The 16645-nt window shown below is 41.8% G+C and overlaps 2 protein-coding genes across 2 annotated transcripts; both read left to right on the forward strand.

Moving 5' to 3' along the window:
- Nucleotides 1–2802: 2802 nt before the first annotated feature.
- Nucleotides 2803–4500, forward strand: LOC102716137 (transcription factor LATE FLOWERING-like). The gene is made up of 2 exons (XM_040524563.1): nt 2803–2850; nt 3059–4500. The coding sequence occupies exon 2, from the start codon at nt 3140–3142 to the stop codon at nt 4307–4309; it is 1170 nt and encodes a 389-aa protein (XP_040380497.1). The 5' UTR covers nt 2803–2850; nt 3059–3139; the 3' UTR covers nt 4310–4500.
- Nucleotides 4501–10480: 5980 nt separating this feature from the next.
- Nucleotides 10481–16084, forward strand: LOC102703492. Its single transcript, XM_006654660.3, has 5 exons — nt 10481–10697; nt 12059–12345; nt 14109–14418; nt 15268–15345; nt 15453–16084. The coding sequence occupies exons 2-5, from the start codon at nt 12077–12079 to the stop codon at nt 15501–15503; spliced, it is 708 nt and encodes a 235-aa protein (XP_006654723.2). The 5' UTR covers nt 10481–10697; nt 12059–12076; the 3' UTR covers nt 15504–16084.
- Nucleotides 16085–16645: the final 561 nt, after the last annotated feature.

Consider the following 16645-nt stretch of genomic DNA (forward strand, 5'->3'; position numbering starts at 1 on the left):
AAAAATACCTCAAGATACCACACTACTAAAAATTTAAGGTTTATATCTCACGTTCCCTAAGGTACTTTTCAAGGATAATAAAAAAACCCTTTAAGGTTTGTGCCTCCTCCGTTCCCCCGGATTCCTTTCTGAACCGACACTTTGGTTTCTCCTTTATTCAATAAAGTCCTAAGGATGTTTGTTTGGTGGTAAAAATATGCTTATACTTGTATAATAAGCTTCACCATTTTCTCGTAGAATAATTTCTTTGTTTTTTTAAACCAACAAAACCGATTAGTAAAAGGAGAATAAAAATCTTCATAAGTGCTAGGTAAACATGTATTTTTCACCTTTGAGTTAACACAGGTACGGAATATGGCAAACCGGAGCTTTGGTTAAAAAAAAAGGCCTAGGCAGAAAATCACAAGCCCTAAAAAGGACAAAATCATAATTGCAATCCAGAAAAGTAAAAACAATTGCCGGCTAATTATCTACATCTCAACCAATTACAATAATCTCTTATTTATTTTCTTTGCCTTTTTTTCATCGCAACTACCCACAATTGAACTCGGTCTTAATTTCTCCAGTAAACTCTAAACGTCCTTGTATTTTTGGACGGAGGAAGTGCTTAATAATGGGCTATATATGCAAGTGTGATGCTGCTAATTAAGCTCGTGTGATTCGTGTGAATGCACGCCAAACATATGCATCTCAAGCAAAAGAGATAATAACAATTACTAGTAGTGGTATACTTCACATAAGGACACCCAATAGATATTCAATTGACAACAGCGTCATGCCGTCATTGGACTATCTCTGTCTGATCCAGATATAGAGAGACTTTTATCACCTCCAAAGACAATCAAGTCATCTTGCAAAAAAAAAATTCTGAATAATAATAATTCTTTGTCAGTTTTCTTCTTTGGATCCAATATGTGGCAGATTGGTGGTGGATGTATGCAGTAGTTTTATACAGAAGTAGTTTTATACAGAACTCCCTTATAGGATGCAAGATCCATGCAATTTGTCTGCTCCTTTTGTACTGGGTTTTTTTTCCTATGGACAATTACAAATTTGCCGCTGGTTTAAAATATTATTACAAAACTATCACTAAAAAATTACAAAAATGTCACTATAACTATCATTCGAGTGGCATCATGTAATTTAGAAAAAAAAAAACGAGTTGCAAATGCCCCCTTTTTCATAACTGAATACATAAGAGCACATTACAATGAAAAAAGCAGAGCTCTTCGAGAAAAAAAATTAATATAAGATGGCCACTTGCCTTTTACAGTTTACCATTCAAATTTGTAGTACAATATTACTATGCAAGTGCACTAATCTGAAGCTTGACTGCTTCAGTTGTACTGGCCAACCTTTTCTTTTTTCTGAAAGATGCACGCATGCATGACGAAAAAACCGACATCTTGTTTACAAACAAATGCTCCATAGTAGCAAACTACTGTATCATCTATCATGGATTGGATTTAAAAAATAGGTGTAAGTAGACTTTGTGCTCTTATCTTGTCCTTTGTTTATTATTTCTTTCTGAAGAAATAGCAGGGATTCTTATCTTGCAATCGATCGTTGTATATCCTCATCAGTATGTGGTCCTCTCATCTTGTCATGGATGCATGAACATATGTATCCTTGTATTATGCATTGGTTCCTTCCCTTTTGAATCAAGAAAATAATATAAAATTATTAAGTATCAAATAAGGGACCTTGGTCTGCATTACCGTTGCTTGTGTCACGGATTTGTCTTGTTTCATCCGTTTCAGAGATATGCCTGTCCTGCATTTCTTGCCATCTTGTTCTTTTCAGAAAACGGACAGGAAAGCTTGATGTCTTACTGGACCAGCTGCTAGCTAGATTCAGCTTGTTGTAGTTAAAAAAAAACTAATTACTGCAACTACTTGATGCTAAGAAATCCTTCAGAAACTATGAAAGTAATCATACTTAATTATTTGCCCTGTCACATGAAGAAACTCCAAAGTCTCATGTGATTTAGTACGTCCCAACAAAAACCACCAGATACGTACAACGCAACCCAGAGAGAAGTTACCTCAGCCCCTCAAGCAGACAAACACAAGAGGGCACTGGCAATGGCATTCATTAAAGCAATTAACTGCAACCATTTGTACAGAAAGTTATATTTCAAAAGACTTAGTGGATTGACTTCACCAAGGACCAAAGGCAGAGGTACAATCTCTTGGTTTAATCTTGCATAAGCATATAACTAATCAAGAAAAGAAAGGTTACTTATATACTTCCTCCGTATTTTAATAAATAATGCCATTGACTTTTTATCGTACGTTTGATTATTTATCTTATTTAAAAATTTATACGAATATATAAAAAATTAGGGTATAATTAAATAAATTTGATAATAATTTAAATAAATAATTTACATAAGTTTTCTAAATAAGATAAATGGTTAAACATGTGCCAACAAGTTAACGACGTCATCTATTAAAATATAGATGTAGTACTTCACAAGTTGACAGTAATTAGGAGCAGTCAAATGTAAATGTCAATTAGTATGTGTGTGTGCTAGTACTCTGCTGCTGCCCCCAACTGATTGCGCCCCACATAATGCAAGAAAGAGACTTATCTTGCTTTTTTCTAAGGAAAAAGAACCAAATTTGGCCAGCTATGGATTAGATTTAGCCCACTGCTAGTGCTAGCCCAGAGCCGCCTATAAAAGACGCCCATATGCCCGGCCATCCCACAGGCAGAGGACCATCCTAGCTACGCTGCACTTGCGCTCAATTCGTCCCCAAGCAGCTGCACAAATCTTCTCCAGAATCCATCACAGATCGGCTCATACTTGCAGCCTGAATGATCAGATATATATCCTCTCAAATTCAGGTACTCCAAGATGCAGATGAAAAACTCTGTCTCACCTGTTGTTCTTGTGTTCATGTTAATCTTGGTGATAGATTCTCTAGAGCTACGTTGCACATCTATGTTGATCAGCATTTTTTTTTGGTTGGAAGTTAGATGCTGAATTTATTGCTAATCATGCAGTTGCGAACTTGCATGTGTTTCTGCTGACAAGAGCTCATTTAATTTGCAGTAAGTGCAGTGGTAGCACCAGATAGCTACTGGCAAGTTTAGCTACCAGTTGGAGGCCTCGCCGGCGGCGGGCAACCGCGTCATGTACATGGACGCCTTCGGGTGGAGCGGCGCGCAGTCTCCGGCCGCCGCGCCGTGCCAGCCGAGTTGCCCCGGCGACGTCGTTGACGACGTCCTCCTCGCCGCCGTCCTGGGCGCGAGCTTCGAGCTCCACGCCGTCGTCGACGGCGGCGCCGCCGCTGTGGGCTCGGATGATGCCTACGGCTTCGACGACGTCCTGCCGTGCCAGCAGATGAGCCTCCTGCGCTGCCAAGATGGGCTGGGTAGTCTTCCCGGTGGCGCTTCCCCGACGACGGCGACGTTTCTTGACTCGGTTGATGCGCTACCGGCCATCGCCGGTGCGCACGACGGCGGGCTCCTCGATAGGTTCTCGTTCCCGAACGTCCCAGAGACGACCGTGCAAGCCGCCGCGTCGAACACCGCCTTCTCCGGATACAGCAGCACCACCGGCGGCGGGAACATCTCCTCCGGCGAGTCGAACACCTACAACGGCCACGACACGGAGGTGGCGTCGACGCAGGTGACGACGACTCTGCCCCCCTCCAAGAGGAAGCTACCAGAGAAGTACCCCGTAGTCGTAGCCGGGGCATCAACGACGACAACGACGTCGGAGACCGCCGCCGCAGAACGCCGGAGCATCAAGAGAGCAGCGGCGAGCAGCATCACGTTCGGGCGCCACCGCCACGGCGCCGGGTGGCCGTCGTCTCTCGGCCGCGGGTACGAGCCGGACACGGAGGCGATAGCGCAGGTGAAGGAGATGATCTACCGCGCGGCGGCGATGCGGCCGGTGACCCTCGGCGGCGGCGGCGCCGCCGCCGCCGAGCCCCGGAAGCCGCGGCGCAAGAACGTGCGCATCTCCAGCGACCCGCAGACGGTGGCGGCGCGGCTGCGGCGGGAGAGGGTGAGCGAGCGCCTGCGCGTGCTGCAGCGTCTCGTCCCCGGCGGCAGCAAGATGGACACGGCGACCATGCTCGACGAGGCGGCCAGCTACCTCAAGTTCCTCAAGTCGCAGCTCGAGGCGCTGGAAACCCTAGGCAATGGCGGCCACCGCAACAACCCGTTGCACCACCATTACTACACCGGATCAAGAAATGCTTCTTCTGCTGGTTCCAGCAACAGCACTGTACTTGCATTTGGGCGAGATGGAATTTCTGCTGGATATGTGAAATCCAATAGGAACTTGCAATTGTAGCAAGCACTGTGGCAGTAATATTAGTACCATGCATGATGCATGCATGCAGGTATATTCGTGTGAGTGGCATGTAGTATATATATTTTTACACATGCATGAGACAAATCATATCTCTCTTGCTGTTCAAGCTGGGAAAAATGTGTTTTTATTAACCTTGTGATTGTGATGGAGAGGAATATATATACATACTTAATTAGCAGTGTGTGATTAATCTGCTCACTGAAAAATTGTTGTGAGGTACTCCCTCTGTTTTTTACCACAAATGTTTGACCATTTATTCTATTCAATTTTTTGTGTGTAAATATGTAAATAATGAAGTTCTCTTAATGCAAAATAAATTATAACAAATAAATGATAGTTATATATATTTCAAGTAGGTCCAAAATCAACAATGGAGTTAAACTTTTTTTAAAAAACGGTGGGAGTGATTATTAACTAGCTGATTTGGTAACACATCGTGCTCCATGCGTAAATCACAATGTACATGATAATTTGATACGAGTAATTAATCACTGATCTCTTTTGTCCTTGTGAACGATGTTGTCCTACTATAGTTCATTCAAGGGTACGTAAAAATGAGAGAGAAAAAAAGGTTCATGCACTTTCTGTCTGCCTGACATGGCTGAGCTTTTTCCATGTTGACGACGAAAGCATCGATCAATCGATTAAACCATCAGAAAGACCTGCTCCTTTTGTTGCCCAAAATTTAACAGCCTTTTGCAATGCACATGGATGCATGCAATGCAAGCAGATAGGGATAGAACACACACTATAAATTCTACTAGTAGTATTATTCTACCACCACATCATGATAGGTCTGATGATAAACATTTCTGAATTGGAATGATGCCACGTATGATCTGAAAAACTGGACAGGAATTCAGAATTCAGACACATGCATGCATCCATTGCTTTGTGTCCCTTTTGAACATGATCTCTTCAGAGAGTTGTTGCTGTCGACCATCCGGGCTTGAAATGTGCCATTGGAACGGAATCAAAATCTTTGATCTTTTGCCTGCCTGCTGCAGGGCACTGTAGCATCTTGCAATGAACGCCCTTTTTTCTCTTCTTTCTTTTGTGTGGGGTAGTAGTTGTGATCATCTACTAGCTAATTGAGCTACTATAGCAAGGGGAATAACAATTAGTGATGCATTGTTGTTGGTGTGTATCGGTACCACCACGCTTTGGGTTGCCCAATGCCAAAAGACATTCCCTTTGGGCCTGACCCCCCATGTGTGGCAGTGTACCCCTGTCCCCCCCTCCATTCTCCACCTCGTTTGCCGCCAAAGCTTGTCACCTTGAGAAGACCACCACTCTGGCTGACTGACCAAAGCTGCTGCATTCTCCAATTCAGTTCTTATACTACATTGGTTTCAAATTACAAGTATTTTTTAGTTTATTTAGCATAGATTAAGAATATGTTAAAAGACTCTTTTAGTTACTTAAGTGTATAAGTTTTGAATTTTGAATTAAATAAATTCTCTTTCTAAACATCTGATTGGCTCCGTAATCATTAGAACGATTGAAATCATAAGAGTCAGCGTAGAAATGTTTATATTATGATACAAAATTTGAATCCTATATATACTTATATTTTTCGAACAAAGAAAGTACGTGCTAATTGCACTTAAGGTGTCTATGATAAGTTGACATGACAAGGAACCTTGTACTTCATATTGGATCTGAGCTACCAACTTAGAGCATCCCGACTCAAGCAACATTAACTAGTGGTCTCAGCCCAATAAAACCACTAAAGACCACATATCTTTTAAGCCAGTATGGTCTCAGCCGGAAGAAATAAGTTCACATTATCATTTCATCTAATGGAAACCATAGGCACATTTGATCTACTGGAACTATTCGCAAAACTCTACAGAGCCTCACAAGATAACAAACTTCCACAACCATGTCATGTTTGACAAGCTATGATCACTAGCCATGTCATTGGGTTAGGCATGACCTTAGCCACAAGAGTAGTCTCATACAGTGCGCGTGTCATGACAAATGCACCAAAGTCTTAAGTAAAAGAGTAGCACAGTATATGAAGCCACCGTCTGGTAAGTCGTACTGTATGAACAGTGCACGTGCGGCGTGTCGTAATTTATTTTTTCCCATATTCATGCAACTATGTATTGATAAGGAGATAGGGGCGGATCTACCACCGGGGCTAGGAGGGCTTCAGCCCCTCCTACTCGATCTGCGCTATTAAACCCCCCTTAGCCCCCGCAACAAAATTTCTGGTATTTCTAAAGAGAAGGAAGGGCTGGAAGCGGTTATCTTTTATTCGGTCCCTTCTAATATTTTTTCTGGATCCGTCGCTGTAAGGAGATGTTATCGATGATAGTTTTAGTCTACCGGGTGCAATCGCTGATCACACCATGAAACATTTAACTTAAATTAGCATTCTAAATGCCATGAACCCATGAGCCTCTCTATCTCTCTATGCCTGAAATAAGCCTGAACTTAATTTCACCTAGAATATTGCACATGCAAGTTTCCATGGCTTTAATAAGCCTCTCTATCTCTCTGTGTTAGTCTCTGAAGAAGTCTGAACTCTCACCTCACCTGCAATATTGCACATGCAAGTTTCCATGGCGAGATGAGAATCATGAGACCAAAGTTTGATACATACAAGTTTCCATGGCTTTAATTCGCATGTGCATGCATGGTCGGCACCGCGTTTGTTTTTCCGTGCGTAACAAACCCGTGGCGTCAGGCGAAAGGCCGGCGAAGAAATTGAAGGAAAAGAGGGCGTTTTTGACTGAATAACCGATCAAATCACAGCTGAATTCAGGGTGTGCGTGTGTGTATGTCGTCGTGTGACGGGAGGATGCCGCTGTGTGTGTGTGTGGCTGGCTGGGCAGTTTGATGATGCGTGCAAACGGCTTGGCTATAAATTTCAGAAACAGACCGGCTTACGTTGGTGGGTTACTTATTTATTTCTGTCCGTTGGAGACAACGCACACTGCTGATCCACACCAGTATCAGAGGGATAAAATCATAGAGCAACTGTTAATTAATCCATTTGTATAGATTTGACTTTTAGCTATGGTTGATAAGACGTGAAAAATTAAGTAGAATAACAGTGGGTAAATAGTAAGTATAACTTCTATGGCAGCGTTTGGATGTGTCCCTTTTTAATCCAGATTCCCTCATTTTTTGCATATGTTTTCCTAACTATTAGACTATGTGTTTTTTACAAAAAAATATATAAAATTTGCTTTAAAAAATCATTAATCTATTTTTCAGTTTTTTAATAATTAGTATGTTTTTCGCGCGGGTTAATAAGCCAAGTGCCGAACATGGCCTATATCTATGTTACTGGCAGTTTACAAATAACCCAATCTTGAAGATAAAATAACTCCAAACTCAACTTTGAAATTAATCTTAAAATTAAATAAAGACTAAATTACACTTTAGATCATAATTTATTACTTGAGTTTCACTTTGGACCAATCTTAAACCCATCTTTTCATTTTGGATTGGTTAATTGTTGCTCTTTAAACTACCATGAGCATTTTTTTAAAACATTTCAGATTTAGTACACCAACGGACTCATTTATGTGCAATCCATATATTTGCTAAAAGAGAGGTTAGACATAGCTTGAAAAGATATTTAGGATAGTTCGAACCGTAACAATTGTAATGTTTATAGGTGGTCCAAAATAAAACTTATGTAATAAAAGATGGTTAAAAGTGCAATTTAATCAAAATAAAATTTTGGTCGTCGCAGATTAATATAAATGTGTACTCTGAATGCTCTATTATATTGTTCTGTGGAGTGTTTGTTATGCTACATTTGAAAATAGAATATCTTAGAGTATCAGTAGGACTGTGTTCTTGTCAAACATGCTAACCAATCTGAAAACTTCGTCTAAGTTATACCTGATGGCCTGATGTATACAAATATTCTTTTTGAACGAAAATCTTCCATTTCTTATTCAGCAATCATATATATTCAACAAGTTGTTCACGTTTCCTACTGTTGAACACAACTATTTTAGACTGTTGACTAAGACTTTAATTCGGGTAGACTGTTCAAAGGTCACAGTACGTTTAATAATTATAATGTTTGCATAAATTTATATACGTTTTCTATGAGTAGAGCTACTTGGGAGGACTAGATGCTGCTTAATTTTCTGGGTACATATTTTGTTTCATGAAGAATATGTAATCTACACAAAGAAAGAAAAACCTTGGCAGCTGGGAGAATTAATGAATGTATATGGAGATAAATTTATGTAGTAGCAATTTAAGTATTTTAACTAAGAAATAAATTAAACTCCAAGTCTATTCACTCTCCCCCATCCATTCATTCCAGTGCAGGGCAATTCACAGTACGAACGAAGAATAGAACATTTTACACGAACAATTTATAAGCGCACACTAGTCACAATAAAACAGTGAGCATATGTATGCAATTTCTCATTTGTTTATTATATCAAAGTTCTTAACCATTTAATATAATTCATTTAATCGTTTAAAAGTTATCGAAAATCAAAATTTAATCACAAAGTGACACACCAGCGTTTGCAATAATTTCTTGTCCACTTGTATCTTTGCCCTTCAATCTCTCTAGATGATGACATAGTTTGGGCTCCTTGGAGCGAGCGACGAGTTGTGGGTAGCCCACAATATCCGGCCCATCCACGGATATGGCCCACAATATTCGGCCCAACTACTGAGATGGCCCACAATATCCGGCCCATATACTGAGATGGCCCACAATATTCGGCCCATCTATTGAAATGGCCCATAATATCAATGGGCCGCATAATGTGGGCTATCGGATCGTAGTGTTGGGCTAAATCCGAGTTTGGTAGGCCCTGGGCTGGGCCGAACACAAATGGTGTAAATGGATCGCGTAACCTTTTATGGGCCAAATTTTAACGGGCTAATTGGATCTCATGATCCGACCCAACTTCGAAAAGCTCTCGTGTCTGAAACTAGTGATTCGAAAAGCTCTTGACATGAACCTGACGTTTCCCAGTTGGTCAGTGCGAGATTTCTGTGGTCAGTAGCCTGCTGCTACAGTGTTTGTTCTGAATAATTTTCCTCACTAATTGAATTGGATCTCATGATGAGTGTGAGCACTCAAGAACTAATTGAATTGGAGTTTTTGAGAGAGAAAATGCTCTCACCTCATGCTCATGCTGATGCCCATAGCGTAAGTTCAGGTTCAAGGGTGTGACGGCGTGGAGCCACGATGAAACCCGCTTTGGAAGAGCGTGCAGGTCGATCAGGCTGCAGCGATCCATGACAAGGGGGTTATTGTTGTCTTTTTAAAGAAAAAAAGGCAAACAACGTGTTTTTAAATAAAAATTAATTTGTAAATAAAACTTTTATATACATGTTCTTAGCATTTTAAAATTAAAGACCAAAGACTAGAGTAACGAGAGTCAAGCTTGTCAGGGTGTGAGTTGTGGGGATCATTGCGGATGCCATGCCGCCATGGCAAGAGAGAATATATTTATGTTTAAAAAGATCATAACTAGACCGCTGTTGGTCGATATATATATAAAACACCCACCGGATGGGTGATATATCCGACATAATAAACATCGTAGCCCGTTAATGCCTACTCATCGGACGATTTAACCGGAGTATACGGCCATCTGCAAAATGTCCCCTTCAAGTGGATAAAATGTCTAAGAGGAGCGTTGAGAGGGTTGTCCTCCTCAAGTAAGTGTTAATGACTTGTCATCAATCATTACCGTTAACATGTGCTTTTCACGTCGGATATATTGCTCAGCTAGTGGGCAATATAAAACACCCATTCACTGGGTATTTTAGGGTATTCAAAATTTTCAGACAAAAATATTTTTTTGTTATTTTTTATTTTAAAATATAAATAAGAAAGTTCGGCCAGGTAAGGTAAGAAAGTGCGCGGCAGTGGCCCACGTCATGACGGCCCATCTAGCGGCCCAGCCCATCATCGGTGCGAGTCGCTCGCGGGGGAGGCAATGGCAGCAACCAGCACGTTCGTTTTACCGCGGCGGGGGAGGGGAGCGGGGCAGGGACGATCTGGGTGGTCGATCCGACGATCGGACGGCCGAGAGCGCGCCAGCGCGGCACCGGTAGGATCCGGTTTTGGTGTGCCCTGCCCGAGACGGGTCCAGAAGTGGGGGGGAGAGAGAGGAGGAGATGGGCATATAAAATGGCCATCATCTTCTTCTTCCTCCAGCTCTGCCTCTTCTAGAGAGGGGAACAGGGAAGAACACGGCCACAAAGGCGCCCCGATTTTCTCTCGGGGTTCCCGTTCCCTGCTCACCCCCAGCCTCAGGAATCCATTGCTGCTGTTCTTCTCTTGATCTCTCGGTGTTTGGAGGAGGAGAGGAGTGAGGAATCTTTGGCTTGTGGAGTGAATTTGGAGCGAGGTGCTCGCAAGGTGCGTACGGTTCTGTTTGTCTGTTTTGCTGTTTTTTTGAAGGGGGTAAAATTTTGGTGTGGATTTGAGTTGAAAGGCTCTAGCTTTTTGGGGTGGGTGGAGATTTTCTCTCTGAATTTTGTTGCGAGTTGTAGCGCGTGGTTTGTTTGAATTCTGGATTCTGCAGTTCTTGGGGATTGGTATTGGTTGTTTGATCTGGAAGATTCAGTTCCCTCTTTATTCCCTTGGGATTGAATTCCTTTTGCGCTGCTTTTGCTGTGCTGAATTTCTTTTTTTTTTTCCTGCCGTTCTGCGGTTGCGTGCGTCTTCGATTGCGAATGGAGTGAGAGATGATCCCGAATGGCTGATTTGAATCCAATTTCGCGGAGACGCATTAGTTGGACAAGTGTGTTTCAATCTGAGCTTCTTCAACTTTGGATTTGCGCGGTTTGGAGTTCTGATTGGGATCGACTGATTCCGCCACAAATTTTTTTGCTGAAACTTTCTGTTTAATTTGGAAAGAGCGAGCTGTAATCTATGTGTGTTTAGGTGGGATGCTGGTACTGATTTGGATCATCTCCCCCGTTTTGCTTTTTCCTCCTCCTGTTCATCACCAAGTTAGCACATTTTAATCTTGTTTTTCTGCTCCCAATTGGTCTGTTCCTCTACTTATTTTTGCTGTTTTCTTGTTCTCATCTCAACTTTGTCCGATTTGTTGTCCCTATCTTTCTCTCTGAGTTTCACTGTTTGTTTCTGTATTGAATTTGCAATTTTGGCCCTGTACTGTACTGTAGGATTACCCAAACTTTACAATAGTGTCGATCTGTTTTTTTTTTCCTCTTTATCCAGTTTGATTTATTCCGAATGGATGAGTTAAATTGTGCTGAATTTCTACAATTTCTCTTAAAGTTGATCTGTTAACTCTGTCAGATTTTTGCTGGACTTAATTTGCCCGATTTTAGGTTGGTTGTCTGAATTCTGAGAGTTCGTTTTTTTTCCTGTACAAAACTCCCAAAGTTTGCAACTTTATCTGCCTGTTGCATTTCAGTGGTCGTCTCATCTTGTTCTGTGATTTGATCGGTCAGTTGAGAGTATTTATTTTCGTCGGATGGGTGAAATTGATGTTCTCCCAGTTTGTAACGGAGAATTGAAGCGGAAGATTTGTAATAACTAATAAAATCTTGAGATTTTTGAATCTAATTGATCTCAGCTGATCCTTTCCTCGAGCAACTTTGTTTGAACTTCTTTACTGTTCCAATCTGATTGAAATCCCAGCTCCGCCTTTTAATCCGTCACGCTGATGTTTCAACCATGAATCTTTCTTCCTTCCCCTTCTGCTGCTGAATTTTTTGGGGTTTTTTTTTTGGCTGTGACACGTGCAGCGCTGCGCTCGTCCGGCGATGGAGAAGGATGCGAGGAACCACTACCACACGCGTGGCTCCACCCGCGGCGGCGGCGGCGGCACGGCGGCGGAGCGCGACCTGCTTCTGCAGTGGGGCAACCGGAAGCGCCTGCGCTGCGTCAAGGTGCACCGCCGCGACGTCGACGCCGCGGCCACCGTGGCCGCCGAGAAGGCCGCGGCCAACCAGCGCCGCGCCGCAGCCGCAGCCGCAGCCGCCGCACAGCGCCACCACCCCGCCGCCGGCCTTGCGCACCACCGCGCTGTCAGGTAGCCATTCTCTCTCCAAAAAAAAAAAAATTGTGTTTGCGATGTCTCCGCGCCCGTTGCGTGTGCTCTCTGACTGCTTTGTTGTTAAGCCTCGGTTAAACTATTGCGATTAAGATTTGGAATAACTATCGCGTTGAAAGAACAACTGGCCATCACGTGATGGCTGTCCGTGGCACGTGACATCGAGCAGCATTGCTGTTCTTGATCTGATTTGGTTTCACTTTGGGTGTCATTGCCATTGTGACTGTATGATGCAAGGGATTACTAAGTACACGTCCATCTTTTTCTATGAATAATCCAGATTAGCATAATTAGTGGTTCATATAATGACGGAGGCGCCCATTGTAAGCATGGTTTGATGGTTTAGGTCTGTAACGCTACATGATTAAGGTGTTTGATGATTCGATCGTTTAGCCACCCTTGATCTCTTCCTCTGGAAATGGTACTATAAGTTTTGTCCAACAGCGCTGGATTTGTCTATGGGATATGAAGATTATGATGTTCTTGTGGTCTTGGACTCTTGGCACTGATTTTTTTTCGTTTAATTCTGGTGTTAGATACTGGTTTCACTTTTTAAAGGGTCGTACTTTTACTGTTTGATGCTCAAATTGGATCCTTGGAAGGGTAAAATATTGGACAATTTGAGGGCCGTGTTATTTCAATAACAATCAACATGGTACTTGCTGAGCTCAAGGTTCCAACTTAGCTGACTTGATTTAGCTGTCGACCTCTAGGTCAGGGCCAGTTCTGAATTATCAAGAGTTCTTTTCCGAAACGGAACTACCAACTGCCAAGGCTCTGCTTCCGTTTTGTCTGTCTCATCCAGTGTATGCGGATTTGCTGCAAGGATGTTACCTGAACATTGTTTGTGATACAACTGTTTATGAGGTTGACGCTAATAGCTTTGCCTGAATTACGTTCGGTGTGCTTGGATGGGAGTCTCAGCTAATTCTCTGTTGACTAATTTTGGCTTGAGGGGGAACACCGTATTTATCTCAAATCAGTCACAACCACCCGTAAAGTGGATGGTGACAACCTCTTCATTCTTTGTCGTTCCCTTTCATCCAGTAATGCTGGTTTCTTATCTAGAGAGGATGAAGCATGGCATAGGTAATTGCTAGAATTTGTCACCTGTTTACTTGTCTCTTTTTCCCTGAATGTGATGAAATCATGCATTTTTGGGTATTCCGTTTACCCCTATTCGATGATTTAAGAATCAGGCTGTAAGAAGCTTCAGAGATAATAATCTGTTTGTCCAAATTTCAGTGAAATCAGTGAGTCATCGGATGTTCATTTTGTTTCTATCAGTAGATAGGTATATATTATCTGTCACCTTATTTGTGCTTGACTGATAAGATAAGCAGGACTGCTTACTGAAGATTGAACATTCAGTTACTATGCTCAATTAATACCGGTGGTTAGATGTACACAATATTTTTATGAATGAAATTTAATGAACAATATTTTTTTGTACTTCAAAAGAAAATGAACAAATTTGTCCAAAGTTTTCGTTTTCTTTATTCTCCCCTTCCCCTCTCCTTGGATGAATAGGCAGAGCTCCAGCAAGTTTTTTTTCCTCTCAAAAAGATATTCCTATCAAAAGATATCTTTTTTTGGCTTTATGTTCTCCTTTTCAGCTAGGCTAGCTTCGGAATCATACATTGCTTGCTTGCAACCACAACCAAACCAAAATCAAAAGATAGCACTACCACGTTGTCAATTTTTCTGGACCACTTATAATAGTTTGTATTCTGAATTGGTAGGAATTCAGAGGAGTCTGGAGCAATGAGATCTTCAGCACAACAGCATCAGATGAACGCGATCCGCGCAATCGCATCCCCTGAAAGGGAACGCCCTGCAAGGGGCAGCAACATCGTCAATAACAATGGAGGTCCGCCAACCTCTCCAGATGACAAGAAGGGTTCATCGTCAGGGAGCGAGGGGTCAATCTGGCCTAAATTTGCAGTCGCCCTGACGAACAAAGAGAAGGAAGAGGACTTCTTGGTGTTCAAAGGATCCAAGCTTCCTCAGAGGCCAAAGAAGAGAGCCAAAGTCATCCAGAGGACAGTGAATGTAAGCACCTTTCGTCTTAGCTTTATATCTCATCAAATTCAATGCATTCATTCAGTTCACATCAATGCACATAGGATTCTTATCACGGTGCATATAATATGGTAAATAGTTGTGTATGTTCCTTGCTTGTTGCACAGAGATTCTAAACTCATTATTGCAACATTGCTATTAGCCTGCAGTTGTTAGCTCCTAACTTACAGTGCAATAGTTCAGCAACACAAGAAATTACCAGGACATACAGGCTATGCAGTTTTTTTTAATATAACTTGAATAGATGACATGAGATGAGATCACATGGACTATAGGTCCACCACTCCACCTCTGCGCACGCTGCCTGCGTTGCTTCTTCACCAAACGAGACGTGCAAATATAATAGTGATATCCAGTGGATGCTTGCTTTATTTAATTTCCTTGCCTAGAGGTGTCCATAATTCTGTATGCTTCTGTCTGAAGCAAATATAAGACAGATTACAAGCTGATGCTTTCCATTTGATTGCCACCTCAATGCTTGATGTGTACAGTCGTAACAGTCCCTACCATTGAGTGTGAACCTTACCTTCCCTCATTGAAGCAGCCAAAGTAATTGCCACTCTGTGTTGATGCGTGATTACATTACAATTTCTGTATCAGTGAGCTAATCTGGTATAGGTAATTTTGCCAGGAAATGCTGTGCTGTTTCAGTTATTTCTAATATATGGTGGATCAATGATTAGTTGTGTCCAACTCAGGCTTAAGTTGTGATTCAGACATCCATCATGATCTATTGGTTTATTGATATTTATCTTGAGATTACATATAACCCCATCACCATTTTGCAATTCTGACCTAAGTTTTGTTCATCTCTGGCAGCTTGTATGCCCTGGAACTTGGCTCTGCGACTTGACACTGGAAAGATACGAAGTCAGAGAGAAGAAGGTTTCTAAAAAGGTGAGTTGGACTAGTAACATTTCGATATCAATTTCAATCCTGCAAATCACTAGAAGACGCCCTCGATTAATTCTCTCTCCTTAATTAACTCTTATATGGTTTCACAGCGCCCTAGGGGGTTGAAAGCAATGCACAACATGGACAGCGACTCTGAATAATAGGATCATTTAACAGAAAGCAGCTAAACATTAGAAAGAAGATAATTGCGCATATCCATTAGCTGAAGATTTCAGCTATCTGATGGAACAACCATGGGCTCGCAGCTTCTTGCACTTGCTTCAGGAGATCAAGATGACTGGACTGTCAGAACTCGCAAGCTGCACAGAAGAACACGGAGGCGATGCAGGCATGCAGCCTGCAGATTAAATTCCAAGCCAGCTTTTGTTCTGAACACTGGCTGCAGGCTGCCTCCCAGGCAAGGCAGCTCTGAATATTTCCAAGCCTCTCGTGTATACTTGTTGAGACCACAAATGTAGATCACTGCACACTCCAGTTCAATTCGAAGTGTAGCTTGCCCTGTGCATGACAGTAGCACTTGACACTGATCTGAATTGAAAGCGTCTTCAATAATTTTCTCCTGGTGCTGTAAATCTTTGGGTGTAAATCAAACTCAGGGCGTCAGATAATGTCAGGCGTTAGCCAACCAGGCAACACGAATGGACGTGAAATTTGTGGTTGTAATTTAGAGCGGACAGATCTGTCAACATTTGAATTTGAATGAGAAGTATTGTATGAATCCTGTCTCGTGATTCCTTGAAGGTTTGAACTGCATTGTACCCTGAAACTGACTGACAGCTCTAGATCAGCAAATTCATCCGGATTGCTGTTCTTATGAAAACTCGCCGGCACATTTTTCCGCTGGAGATGGATTTGCTTTCACGTCACATACGTCCAGTTACAATTTCATCGCCCGCTTCCACAGTACATGATAGTAATAAATGTACTTCTGAATTGTTAACTACTCCTTTTGTTTCGTATTATAAAACTTTTCGTGTTTGCCTACATTTATCAATATATTATGTATATATTTTATATTTGTCTAGATTCATTAGCATGTATATGAATCTAGATAAAGTCAGAAAGTCTTATAATATGAAACGGAGAAAATATTTGGTTATTTGCAAGACGAGGGACTGAAGAATGGAGATTATCCGATGAAAAATCTGGCATCCAACTCATGTCAGAATCAAAGGAATAACCTATTTTGCCCTTTAACCTTATCCTAAAAGTAGCAAAATACTCATGTTTTTGCTACGAAACATATTACAAAATATTATATTATTTTTCTCAACTATACTAA

Source organism: Oryza brachyantha, chromosome 5, assembly GCF_000231095.2.
Source record: "Oryza brachyantha chromosome 5, ObraRS2, whole genome shotgun sequence".
NCBI lineage: Eukaryota > Viridiplantae > Streptophyta > Magnoliopsida > Poales > Poaceae > Oryza > Oryza brachyantha.